We start from the raw sequence: 14,449 nt of genomic DNA, 5'->3' as shown, positions 1-14,449 counted from the left end.
AGATGTAGAAGTAAAAACCATGGTAACAGCTAATATAACTGAGGATTTCATATGTCTAGACACTGTTCCAAACCCTTTACATATGTGATCTCATTGAATCTTCAGTGCAATCCAATAACATAGGCAGTATCATCGTCCTCATTTAAGTTGAGGAAGCTGAGGCACAGAGAGAGTTGATGTATTTGGCAAATGGTCATAATAATAGTAGGATATAAATTGCCACTGCAGTTTTATATTGTCGATGAAATGTATTTACATTGTCCAATGAATATTTTAAAAGTCACTAGTCAAAAACAAATTTTGGCCAGGTACAGTGGCTAACGCCTGTGATCCTTGTAGCACTTTGGGAGGCTGAGGTGGGAGGATCTCTTGAGGCCAGGAGTTTGAGACCAGCCTGGACAACATAACAAGACTCCATCTCTACAAAAATTTTTTATTTTTTATTTTTTTTAATTAAATTCATGTTTATTTGTCTTTTTATTATTATTATTTTTTTTAATTGCATTTTAGGTTTTGGGGTACATGTGAAAAACGTGCAAGATTGTTGCATAGGTGCATACGTGGCAGTGTGATTTGCTGCCTTCTTCCCCTTCACCTATATGTGGCATTTCTCCCCATGCTATCTCTCCCCAACTCCCCACCCGCCGCTGTCCCCCCCACTTCCCCCCAACAGACCCCAGTGTATAGTGCTCCCCTCCCTGTGTCCATGTGTTCCCATTGTTCAACACCCATCTATAAGTGAGAACATGCGATGTTTGATTTTGTGTTCTTGTGTCAGTTTGCTGAGAATGATGGTTTCCAGGTTCATCCATGTCCCTAGAAAGGACGCGAACTCATCATTTTTGATGGCTGCATAATATTCCATGGTGTATATGTGCCACATTTTCCCTGTCCAGTCTATCATCGATGGGCATTTGGGTTGGTTCCAGGTCTTTGCTATTGTAAACTGTGCTGCAATGAACATTCGTGTGCATGTGTCCTTATAGTAGAACGATTTATAATCCTTTGGATATATACCCAGTAATGGGATTGCTGGGTCAAATGGAATTTCTATTCCTAGGTCCTAGAGGAATCACCACACTGTCTTCCACAATGGTTGAACTAATTTACACTCCCACCAACAGTGTAAAAGTGTTCCTATTTCTCCACATCCTCTCCAGCATCTGTTGTCTCCAGATTTTTTAATGATCACCTTTCTAACTGGTGTGAGATGGTATCTCAATGTAGTTTTGATTTGCATTTCTCTGATGACCAGTGATGATGAGCACTTTTTCATATGCTTGTTGGCCTCATGTATGTCTTCTTTTGTAAAGTATCTGTTCATATCCTTCGCCCATTTTTGAATGGGCTTGTTTGTTTTTTTCTTGTAAATCTGTTTTAGTTCGTTGTAAATTCTGGATATCAGCCCTTTGTCAGATGAGTAAGCTGCAAAAATTTTTTCCCATTCTGTTGGTTGCCGATTCACTCTATTGACTGTTTGTTTTGCTGTGCAGAAGCTGTGGAGTTTGATTAGGTCCCATTTGTCTATTTTGGCTTTTGTTGCCAATACAAAAATTTTTTAAAAATAAGCTAGGTATGGTGGCATGCACCTGTAGTCCCAGCTACTTGGGAGACTAAGTTTGAGCCCAGGAATTCAAGGCTGCAGTGAGCTATGATTGCAGCACTACACTCTAGCCTGGGCAACAGTAAGACCCTGCCTCTAAAATTTAAAAATAAATAAATAATGGCACACATTTACCTAACAAACCTGATCATCCTGCATATGCACCCCTGAACTTAAAATATAAGTTGAAAATAAAAAAAAATTCTTTATTTTAAATTTAATATTATGTCTCCTTCTTAGAATGACCACAGCTTTGATTTTTTTTAAAAAAATATTATTTTGAGGTTGCTAAAATATGTTCAAAATATAATGTTAAGTTTCTGCAGCTGAAATTTTTTTTTCTGAACATATTTTATTCCTTCAGTCCCAGAAGGAAAATTACACCTCACAGATAACTTACACTTTGTTATATTCTGACCATTGTAAGTTTTTCATTATTTTTGAAATGATTATGATATATAATTTACAGAATTGGAAATTATAATTTTTAAAAGTACTGAGAAACTTTAACCCTATTATAATTATTCTGCAAACCTTTTAAGCATGCTATAGTCAGTACAACTAGATGAAAAACTCTGATAGATTGGGAAGTATAGAGGGTCATTTATAAGCCTCAATTTTTTTGTCTTGTGTTTCCCACCCACTCACTCTCTATGTCCCTCCAGTCTCAGAGCAATTTCCTACCCTGGGTTCATGAGAATTGGGAAGGGTACTGTTTGATTCATTCTATGAAAATACTAGGGATTTTGAAAAAGGCAAGACAGGACATTGTGTCACTTCCTGTCGTCTGATCAAAAGTTGGATGAAGAAAAGAAAGTAACTAAGAGCTGCTGCCAGGCAGTTGCCTGGTGCTGACCCTGGGTTTCCAGTGCTACTCTGGTTCTCAGTGTGGCCAGTCAAGTCCCTCTGACCTCTGGGCTCTTTAGAAGTCCCTGGTGCTGGCTGCGCTGCAGAGGGTCGGCTCAAGAGCCTGGCCTTTTGAAACAAAGACAGCTTGTGGATGCTGAATCAGGCTTTAGATGAAATCCCAACTGGCTCCTGAGTGTTTGGGTCCTATCTGTGCTTAGCTTTCTGGGTCTGTCAATCAGTTTCATTTCCCACCCACAGGATCTTAATAGGCATGAGAAGCAAGAGGGCCTGATGCATGGACCACATGACTCATTCCCCTCCTGGATAGTTATATATACCAATAGGAAATTGACCGTTAGAGAAAAGAAACAGATTCCTGGTGAATAAAGTGAAAGAGGCAGGGATGTGGACATTTGCTGCATTAGTCCAACAATGATGTATTTAGCTGTGCCCAAGGTGGGTCTTCTGCTGTGCATACAGATTGAAAACCAAGGCCTTGGTTTTGAACCCTCAGCGTGGGGCATCAAGGATGAGGGGCAAGTGAACCTGGGCAGGTGTTCTGGGCAAAGCAGGAGCAGGGGCAAAAAGGCAGGGAAGTGGGTGAGAGTCTACCTGGGTCCTACCTTGATTCTTAGGTGGCGAGTGGAGAGTTGAAGCGGGGAGATTGTGGGCTGGGTCCCCACTGGACAGGGTGGGCTGTGTGGCATGGGAGTTAAGAGCCTGGGCACCAGAGTTCAGGTCTCTTATCTGCCACCTCTACCTGCTATATAACTATGAGCAGTCAACAGACTTCCCTAAAGCCTTGACTTCCTCATCTATAAAGTAGGGGCTAGGTAGTGGGGCATGTTTAAGTTCTAGAGGGAACTTGGATAGTCAGAATTACTCTGGAGAAGTCCTTAAGGAACCCATAAGGTTGAGTGGCCTTGGTTCTCTGGGCACAGCTTTGCCCACAAGAGATGGAGACCCATAGGGCCAGTGCAGGATCCATTCTGCTGTGAAGATGGAGACTGGAAAACACCACTGGGGCCCCAGTGTGTTCCTCCCTCCTTGTTCCCCACTGGGTTTTATCTCATCCTGCCTCAAGACCCACCCTCACAGCCCTGTGGCTAGTTCCCAGATTTACTGACAGTTAGGAGGACCCAGAAGACAGTTGGTTGTATCTTCTGGGTGGGGAAGGCTTGGGCTCAGCTTGTATGAGGGAAGCACAAGTGTCATGGGGCCATGGGGAGAGGGCGAAAAGCCCAGGAAAGGGTTTGTGAAGCACACAGCACAGTGCTTGGCACAAGGCAAGTAGGAAGCAACTGGGAGTTAAAAAACAGGAGTCCCCAAAGCCACACTGGGTAGTCTGGTTTTTTTAAGAGGACAGTGGGACTCTTATCATGAGAAGGGCATGGTCAGGTCTGTGTTTTTTTGTATTTATTTATGCACTTAAAATTATAATTTTATTTTGGGGCAGATACTACACACCCCTGTTTAAAATGAAAAGGAACTGAAGAATGTAGAGAAGAATTTCCTTCCAACTCATCTTCTGTCTCCAGCAGACAGCGAAGTCATTAGTTTCTTTTGCATTCCCTCAGATATATTTTATGCGTGTAGAAGCAATACGTATTCATATGCGACACCCACACACATGCTCACACATACACATCTATGCCTTATCCTCTTTTCAACACAAATCACACTCTGCACATTGTGCCTTCCCCTTCTCACTCACTCCACCTTGGATATCATTCCATAGTGATAGATAAAGAGCTTCTTCATTCTTTTAAATGGGTGTATAGTATTCTATCACAGCATTATAGCATTATATACTTGTTTTCAATCTGTCCCCTGCTGATGGACATTTACTTGGTTTCCAACGTTAGCTATAACAAACATGCTGCAGGGATGTTTTGTGAGCTTGGCTGGGTCAAAGATTATGTGCCTCCGCAGAGGTTATACCAGTTAACCCCCATCTCTGCTCCTGCCCAGCAGTATACGCATCAGTTATATAGTTTTAGAAAGTGCCTTTGGAGAGGCTGTTTGGAGGATGGAGTTTGGAGGGCCATGTCTGAGCTGCAGCAGCCCATTAGGGAGTAGCCAGCATGAGCCTGCCATGGGCTATGGGAACTACAGCTGGAACAGAGAAGGAGTCCAGAGGCGAGCTGGTAATTCGGTAGCTATGAGAGGGAGTCTATCAGACCAGTTGAGTCTGTTTATTATTTAATAGTCTGTCATGTTCATGGTAGATGATAGAGCCAGTGTCCGTCTTCTGTGGTTGTAGCAGAGACCGGGGCCCTCCTGCCCCCATGACCTGGCAGAGGAGATGCTGCTGCTGCTGCATGCACCTGGGCCTAGCCCTGTGGCCCCCGCTGGCAGGATGAGGAAAGGAGGATGGACAGGGAGAAACAGAGGGGGAGACAGGAGAGTTGGGACATATCTAGGCCTACCTGATGTCAGAGAGACACACCATTCTCCTGGGGGAGGCCAGAGGAGCGTCACAGGACAGTGATGACCAAGAGGCCTCTTAGAACAGTGGGAAGAATTCTTCAGCAGTGGCGTTCAGGAGCCTTGGTTTCTAGTGCCTTCAATACTAGTCGGCTGTGTGATCTAGAGCACATGATCTAGACCTATGTCTCTGAGTCTCCTTTTCTTCATCTGAAACACAAGATTACTGGAGATTAAGTAAACTGACCTAGTGCGCATAGTCAGGGTACCTTCAAAAAAGAAAAGGTTCTCCCTCCTCCTTGCCTTCCCTCTGTCCCCAGCAGTAGGATAGAGAATCGGCAGTCATCAGAATCATGCACAGAGCAGTCTCCTCTGCATTGCCAGTGACCATAATCTGATCCCGAAAAATGCTTCATGGGCATTCTTATAAACTCAAAATGTAATTATTCTTACTTTAAAAGAGAGAATGTTTGTATATTCCTGCAATCTGAAGTTACACCCTTCTTGTTGAAATGACTCCAAATCCCATTAAAAAGGAAACAGTCACTTTACTGGCTAACATTATGTTCCTAACATGATTTATAGCAGTTTCCCTTCATTCACTTTTTGTAACTTGTCTGTCTACCTGCTGTTGTTCAGCTCAGGTGTCCTGTACAGTAGGATGATGCTCACAAGCATACACACACACACACACACATACACACACACACACACTATTCAGCGATTATGTTGCTGAACCTTGGATGCTCCTGTCACCCCAGAAGGAACAGGAGTGAGCCATAGTGCTGTGAGGAAAAGATGCTGCCCACTCCCTAACCCTCCCGCTTCCGCCCCCTCTACTCACTCAGTCCTTCTCTCATTTCTTAGCAAGGGCAAGTAGCTAGGCATTTGCCAAGCCTAGCACAAAACATTTTTTTTTTCCCTGCTAGGACATTTCTTCCTCTGTCAAATGGAATGAAAGTGATAGGATTGGTGCAATAGAAAGGCATGGGTTTTGGAGTCAGACAAGCCTCTACCTAAACCCAGCTCTCTTGTGTGTTAGCAGTGCAACCCTGGGCAAGCTCTCTGTGTTTTGTGGGCCTCAGTTTCCTCATCTGCCATGGTGGTTCTGAAGCTTCAGGTCCAAGTGCCTAGCACAGGGCCTGCAGCCAGGAGCTATGTAGTCACCATTTATTCCACTTTACTCACTTATACCGCAGTGCTTTGTCTGACATGGGACATTGGGCAACTTTCTGTGGGGCTCACCACCTCTTTTCCCTTTCTAACCTTCTCTTCTCTTATCCCAGGGGCCCAGATCATTGATCTGATGATGCTGGTCATCGATGTGACCAAAGGGATGCAGACACAGTCCGCAGAATGCCTTGTGATCGGCCAGATTGCCTGCCAGAAGCTCGTCGTGGTGCTGAACAAAATAGACCTCTTAGCTGAAGGGAGGAGACAGGCAACAATTGATAAAATGACCAAGAAAATGCAGAAGACCCTAGAGAACACCAAGTAGGTCTGCTAATGACAGGAATAAGAAGCCTGCATAAGAAGGCTTCTGGGGCTTCCCAGAAGGGAATGTTCATTTCACAAACATGGATTGGACAGGCAGGTGTCAGCCTCCTGTCCTAGTAAGTGTAATCTCAACCTGGCGTTTGCTCACAGAAGGGCTGCATTAAATTGTATAAAGGCTAATGTGTTTCTGAAATAGGCCAAAAACCGCAGGAGGATAAAAACACTAGAATTTGATGAGCCACGAGCACTTCTGTGTCTCAGCTCACAGGAAGGAGAGGGAACACAGGAAATGTGTGCCCAGTGTGCAAAGCCTGGACCAGGAAGGGTTCACATCCTTTCTACTTAGATTGTCTTGGTTAAAGCTTAGTCCTGCCTACACATATTGGCCATACTTAGTCCTGCCTACACATATTGGTGCAAGAGAGGCTAGGAACTGTGTTCTCTTGCTATCTGCTTCTCTACAACTTGATTATCAAAAGAGGAAGATGCATTTTGGTGGATGACTGGTTGTTTCTGTTATAGAAGCTTGTAAAATTGGGTGGACAGACAGATGGATGTTGCTGCTGGAGGCCAGACTAGGAAACACCAAATCACAAAGGACCCTTTTAGCGTCTCCTGCCAAGGAGTTTACAGTTTTATCTTGTGGAAAGTAGGAAGTTATTAAGGAATTTTATGGAGGGGGTGTCTAGATGAATTTTTTCATTAGGAGATCATTGGCTGCAGGTAGAAGGCTGGCTTGGTGAGGAGGACCCAGGAGGCAGCAGGGAGGAGAAGGAGGCATTGACAGCAGAGGCTACTGAGCTGTAGTGGTTTTACCAGGGAGAAAGGTGTTGCTCTGCATTGAGGCAGAGCATGGAGGGAGGAGGTGGCTTGGGGAGATCTCTAGCAGGAGAATCCACTAGATTCTCCTGGTCAAGCAATTGGCCCTGATCACAGTAAGTATGGAAGAAAGCTGGCAGTATTACTGGGAAGGGTAGGGGAGCAGGAGGCACAGGGGGACTGTGAGACAGAAAGCCACCTGGTTGCTCAGGTGGCCACAGGAATGACTAATTCTGATGTGGTCAAGAAAATGAGAAAATGTCCTTGTTGAGCACAGTGTTGGCAGACCTTATTGTTTATCAATTTCTCTCTTCCTTTCTGGGCCAGTCCCTTTTGATCAATACTAAATAGCGGTCACTGGGAGACAGGGATGCTTCCTCTTTGCTATGCAGCCTGAGACAATATCCTGCCACTTCCACCTCTCCTTCTTCTGCCCGTGGAGGGCAAGCAAGTAGAGAGTGTTTTTGTTTCCCTGTCATAAAGATTGATATGCCTTCCCATTTATGATGTTTTTTTTCAGATCCAACACCTGCAGCTCTCCCTCAGAATTCTCAAGTTGGTTAAATTAAAGCTCCAGCCCTGTGAATGGGCCAAATATGTCATAAAAGATTTCCTAGCGCTGCCTTTTGTTAGCAAAATTCATCAATCCGATAAAATCGACACATTTAGATAAGTGTTGCATAAGAATTCAGACTTTGTTATTCCCAACGGAAGTGGATATGAGACTGTAAAAAGGAAGATAAAAAATTATATCTTCTTTTTAGTGAGTTATTTGATCTCCCTGTCGTTTTATTTACTTGTCAGAAAAGGCAGAACAGGTCTCTTGGACTCCTGCATAAAAATCCTGTACAATCTCAGTATCATTTACTGTAGAAATGGGACCTTCAGGGAAGGGCTTAGGGTACATTTAAGGGTAAATTGATAGTAACAGTTTTGATTAATTAAATTTAAGGAAAATTCTCATTTGCTTGTGTAAATTACTGTTTCTATTTTAGTTTATTGGCTGAAGGTCAAATTGTGGACTTTTTCACACATCCAGAGGAAATTGTCCATCTGAGGGTCCTTGGAAGCCCCTCTTGCCTTCATGTAGCACCAGCAGGCTGGTAGGGAAAGGAGAGGACTGTCACCCTGAGGGCTTGTGATCAGTGGGCCTGTGACCTACTAAATATTAGCTTTTGCCTCCATGCAGCAAATTATTTTAAGTGACTATTTCCTTTTCTTATGGTCCCTTGTTAAGTAAATCCTTCATAAATGCCAGTCCAGATGTAAAGAAACGTTCTGTCTATAAAGGGAAAACGTGGACTGGTGAGCCATGTATCTATCAAAACCCAAAAAATGTGTAAAACATTAAATGTATTTTTTTCTGTCTGAAGAGTAATTGAAAGAAAACTTGGAAAATGGAGAAAAGTAGTTAAAAGAAAGAAGAGACCACCCAAAGATTTCTTTTCTCAAATGGCAGCTGCTGGCATTTTTGGTTTTTTTCATTTCTTGTTTTTTTTTTTAACTATGCATAATATTGCCCCTACTTTTTCTTCCACATTTTTTTATTGTGGTAAAATACATATAATGTTTATCGTTTTAACCACGTGTAAATGTACAATTCAGAGCTATCAAATACATTCACAGTGCTGTGTACCCATCCCACCATGTATACCCCAAACTTTTTCATGACCCCCCAACATAAACTCTATATCCATTAAGCAATAACTCCCCTTTCTTCCTTACCCCCCATCCCGGGAACCTCTATCCTGCTTTTCATCTCTATGAATTTGCCTGTTCTAGGTACCTTATATCAATGGAATCATTTACTATTTGGCCTTTTGCGTCTGGATTATTTCACTTAGCATAATGTTTTTAAGGTCCATGCATATCATAACATATGTCAGAATTTCACTCTGTTTCGTGGTTGAGTAGTGTTTAATTATGTGTATATACCACATTTTATTTATCTGTTCTTCTCTTGGTAGACACTCAGGTTGCTTCCTGGCTATTATGAATAATGCTACTATGAACATGGATGTATAGATATTTATTCAATGTTCTGCTTTTAATTCCTTTCAATATATCCTAGGTGATATGAAGTGATAGATCATCATAATTTTCATTTGCATTTCCCTAGTGACTAATGATATTGAGCATCTTTTCGTGTATTTAATGGCCAGTTGTGTATCTTTTTAAAAGAAATATCCAAGTGCTTTGTGCATTTTTAAGTTGGTTTATTTGTTGTTGTTGTTGTTGAATTGTAGTCATTCTTTATGTATTCTGGACATTGAGCCCTTGTCAGAGATTTGATTTGCAAATATTTTCTCCTATTTTGTAGATTTTCTTTTTACTTTGGTGATAATGTCCTTTGATATACAAAACTTCCTAATTTGGATGAAGTCTAATTTATCTCTTTTTTTTTAATTGCCTGTGCTTTTGGAGTCATATCTATGAAACTGTTGCCAAATCCAATGTCATGAAGATTTTCCTCCAGTGTTTTTTTTTCTAAGAATTTTGTATAGCTCTTCAGTTTATGTCTTTGATCCATTTTGAGTTAATTTTTATATATGATATAAGTTAAGTGTTCAACTTCATTATTTTGCATGTGGAAGCCAGTTTTCCCAGCACTATTTGTTGAAAAGATTTTTCTTTCCCCTTTTACCTTTGTCAAAAACCAGTTGACCATATATGTGTGGGTTTATTTCTAGGCTTTCTGTTCTATTCCATTGGTCTATATGTCTGTCCTTAGGCTAGTCCCACACTGCTTTGATGACTGTAGCTTTGTAGTAAGTTTCAAAGTCAGAAAGTATGACTCTTCTATCTTTGTTCTTTTTCAAGATTGTTTTGGCTGTTTGGGGTTTCTTGCACTTCCACTTGAATTTGAGAATCTCCTTTTCCATTTCTGTGGAAAAGTTGTTGGATTTTTTTTTTAAATGTATTTTATTGCACTTTAGGTGCTGGGGTACATGTGAAGAACATGAAGGATTGTTGCATAGGTACATACATGGCAATGTGGTTTGCTACCTCCATCCCCATCACCTATATCTGGCATTTCTCCCCATGTTATCCCTCCCAAACTCCCTAGCCCCCACAGTCCCTCCCCTAGTCCCACCCAACAGACCCCAGTGTGTGATCCTCCCTTCCCTGTATCCATGTGTTCTCATTGTTCAACACTCGCCTATGAGTGAGAACATGAGGTGTTTGATTTTCTGTTCTTGTGTCAGTTTGCTGAGAATGATGGTTTCCAGGTTCATCCATGTCCCTACAAAGGACATGAACTCATCATTTTTTATGGCTGCATAGTATTCCATGGTGTATATGTGCCACATTTTCCCTGTCCAGTCTATCATCGATGGGCATTTGGGTTGGTTCCAGGTCTTTGCTATTGTAAACAGTGCTGCAACGAACATTTGTGTGCATGTATCTTTATAATAGAACGATTTATAATCCTTTGGATATACACCCAGTAATGGGATTGCTGGGTCAAATGGAATTTCTATTTCTAGGTCCTTGAGGAATCACCACACTGTCTTCCACGATGGTTGACCTAATTTACACTCCCACCAACAGTGTAAAAGTTCCTGTTTCTCCATATCCTCTCCAGTATCTGTTCTCTCCAGATTTTTTTAATGATCGCCCTTCTAACTGGCATGAGATGGTATTCAGTGTGGTTTTGATTTGCATTTCTCTAATGACTAGTGATGATGAGCATTTTTTCATATGTTCATTGGCCTCATATATATCGTCTTTTGAAAAGTGTCTGTTCATATCCTTCGCCCACTTTTGAATGGGTTTGTTTGTTTGTTTTCTTGTAAATCTGTTTTAGTTCTTTGTAGATTCTAGATATTAGCCCTTTGTCAGATGGGTAGATTGCAAAAACTTTTTCCCATTCTGTCGGTTGCCAGTTCACTCTAATGATTGTTTCTTTTGCTGTTCAGAAGCTCTGGAGTTTGATTAGGTCCCATTTGTCTACATTGGCTTTTGTTGCCAATGCTTGTGGTGTTTTAGTCATGAAGTCCTTGCCTATGCCTATGTCCTGAGTGGTTTTGCCTAGGTTTTCTTCTAGGGTTTTTATGGTGTTAGGTCTTATGTTTAAGTCTTTAATCCATCTGGAGTTAATTTTTAGTGTAAGGTGTCAGGAAGGGGTCCAGTTTCTGCTTTCTGCACATGGCTAGCCAGTTTTCCCAACACCATTTATTAAACAGGGAATCCTTTCCCCATTGCTTGTTTTTTGTCAGGTTTGTCAAAGATCAGATGGTTGTAGATGTGTGGCATTGCCTCCAAGGCCTCTGTTCTGTTCCATTGGTCTGTATCTCTGTTTTGGTACCAGTACCATGGTGTTTTGATTACTGTAGCCTTGTAGTATAGTTTGAAGTTAGGTAGTATGATGCCTCCAGCTTTGTTCTTTTTGCTTAGAATTGACTTGGCTATGCTGGCTCTCTTTTGGTTCCATATAAAGTTTAAGGTGGTTTTTTCCAGTTCTGTCAAGAGGGTCATAGGTAGCTTGATGGGGATAGCATTGAATCTGTAAATTACTTTGGGCAGTATGGCCATTTTCACAATATTGATTCTTCCTAACCATGAGCATGGAATGTTTTTCCATCTCTTTGTGTCCTGTCTTATTTCCTTGAGGAGTGGTTTGTAGTTCTCCTTGAAGAGGTCCTTTACATCCTTTGTTAGTTGTATTCCTAGGTATTTTATTCTCTTTGAGCAATTGTGAATGGCAGTTTGTTCTTGATTTGGCTCTCTTCAAGTCTGTTATTGGTGTATAGGAATGCTTGTGATTTCTGCACACTGATTTTGTATCCTGAGACTTTGCTGAAGTTGCTTATCAGTTTTGGGAGATTTTGGGCTGACCCGATGGGGTCTTCTAAATACACAATCATGTCATCTGCAAATAGAGACAATTTGACTTCCTCCTTTCCTAATTGAATACCCTTTATTTCTTTTTCTTGCTTGATTGCTCTGGCTAGAACTTCCAATACTATATTGAATAGGAGTGGTGAGAGAGGACATCCTTGTTCAGTGGCAGATTTCAAAGGAAATGCTTCCAGTTTTTGCCCATTCAGTATGATATTGGCTGTGGGTTTGTCGTAAATAGCTTTTATTATTTTGAGATACTTTTCGTCAGTACCTAGTTTATTGAGAGTTTTTAGCATAAAGGGCTATTGAATTTTGTCAAAGGCCTTCTCTGCATCTATTGAGATAATCATGTGGTTTTTGTCTTTGGTTCTGTTTATGTGGTGAATTAGGTTTATAAACTTGTGTATGTTGAACCAGCCTTGCATCCCCGGGATGAAGCCTACTTGATCGTGATGGATAAGCTTTTTGATATGCTGTTGTAATTGGTTTGCCAGTATTTTATTGAAGATTTTTGCATCTATGTTCATCATGGATATTGTCCTGAAATTTTCTTTTCTTGTTAAGTCTCTACCAGATTTTGGTATCAGGATGATATTGGTCTCATAAAATGATTTGGGAAGGATTTCCTCTTTTTGGATTGTTTGGAATAGTTTCAGAAGGAGTGGTACCAGCTCCTCTGTGTACGTCTGGTAGAATTCGGCTGTGAACCCATCTGGACCTGGGCTTTTTCTTGGTTGGTAGGCTGTTAATTGCTACCTCAACTTCAGCCCTTATTATTGGTCTATTCAGGGTTTCAGCTTCTTCCTGGTTTAGGCTTGGGAGGGTGTAAGTGTCCAGGAATTTATCCATTTCTTCTAGATTTGCTGGTTTATGTGCATAGAATTGTTTATAGTAATCTCTGATAGTAGTTTGTATTTCTGTGGAATTGGTGGTGTTATCCCCTTTATCATTTTTTATTGCATCTTTTTGATTCTTCTCTCTTTTCTTTTTTATTAATCTGGCTAGTGGTCTATTTTGTTGATCTTTTCAAAAAAAACCAGCTCCTGGATTTATTAATTTTTTGAATGGTTTTTTATGTCTCTATCTCCTTCAGTTCTGCTCTGATTTTAGTTATTTCTTGTCTTCTGCTAGGTTTTGAGTTTTTTTGATCTTGCTCCTCTAGCTCTTTCAATTTTGATGATAGGGTATAGATTTTAGATCTTTTCTTGCTTCTCATGTGGGCATTTATTGCTATAAATTTTCCTCTAGACACTGCTTTAAATGTGTCCCAGAGATTCTGGTACATTGTGTCTTCATTCTCGTTGGTTTTGAAGAACATCTTTATTTCTGCCTTCATTTCATTGTTTATCCAGTAAACATTCAAGAGCCAGTTGTTCAGTTTCCATGAAGTTGTGCAGTTCTGAGTTAGTTTCTTAATCCTGAGCTCTAATTTGATTGCACTGTGGTCTGAGAGACTGTTTGTTATGATTTTCATTCTTTTGCATTTGCTTAGGAGTGATTTACTTCCAATTATGTGGTCAATTTTAGAGTAGGTGTGATGTGGTGCTGAGAAGAATGTATATTCTGTGGATTTGGAGTGGAGAGTTCTATAGATGTCTATTAGGTTTACTCGGTCCAGATCTGAGTTCAAGTCCTGGATATCCGTCTTAATTTTCTGTCTCATTGATCTGTCTCATATTGACAGTGGAGTGTTAAAGTCTCCTACTATTATTTTATGGGAGTCTAAGTCTCTTTCTAGGTCATCAAGAACTTGCTTTATGTATCTGGGTGCTCCTGTATTGGGTGAGTATATATTTAGGATCATTAGGTCTTCTTGTTGCATTGATCCTTTTACCATTATGTAATATCCTTCTTTGTCTCTTTTGATCTTTGTTGGTTTAAAGTCTATTTTATCAGAGACTAGGATTGCAACTCCTGCTTTTTTTTGCTCTCCATTTGCTTGGTAAATCTTCCTCCATCCCTTTATTTTGAGCCTATGAGTATCCTTGCATGTGAGATGGGTTTCCTGGATACAGCACACCGATGGGTTTTGACTTTTTATCCAATTTGCCAGTCTGTGTCTTTTGATTGGGACATTTAGCCCATTTACATTTAAGGTTAATATTGTTATGTGTGAATTTGATCCTGCCATTTTGATGCTAGCTGGTTGTTTTGCCCTTTAGTTGATACAGTTTCTTCAGTATGTCGATGCTGTTTACCGTTTGATATGTTTTTGGAGTGGCTGGTACTGGTTGTTCCTTTCTGTGTTTAGTGCTTCTTTCAGGAGCTCCTGTAAGGTAGGCCTATGAAATCTCTGAGCCATTGCTTGTTTGTAAAGGATTTTATTTCTCCTTCACTTATGAAGCTTAGTTTGACTAGATATGAAATTCTAAGTTGAAAGGTCTTTTCTTTAAGGATGTTGAATATTGG

The 14,449-nt window shown here is 40.9% G+C and overlaps 1 protein-coding gene across 2 annotated transcripts in view; it reads left to right on the top strand.

Moving 5' to 3' along the window:
* The window catches only part of EEFSEC (eukaryotic elongation factor, selenocysteine-tRNA specific), a 270,247-nt gene that overhangs the window by 93,934 nt on the left and 161,864 nt on the right, over positions 1-14,449 (top strand). For both annotated transcript variants that reach the window (XM_012435371.3, XM_064362160.1), the window contains exon 2: positions 6,166-6,373. In XM_012435371.3, the coding sequence (XP_012290794.2) occupies positions 6,166-6,373 (208 nt within the window). The remainder of the gene's footprint in view (positions 1-6,165; positions 6,374-14,449) is intronic.

This window comes from Aotus nancymaae, unplaced genomic scaffold (assembly GCF_030222135.1).
Source record: "Aotus nancymaae isolate 86718 unplaced genomic scaffold, 86718_ANA_hifiasm-v0.15.2.pri h1tg000046l, whole genome shotgun sequence".
In the NCBI taxonomy this organism is placed as follows: domain Eukaryota; kingdom Metazoa; phylum Chordata; class Mammalia; order Primates; family Aotidae; genus Aotus; species Aotus nancymaae.
This window is presented reverse-complemented; position numbering and strand designations above follow the sequence as displayed.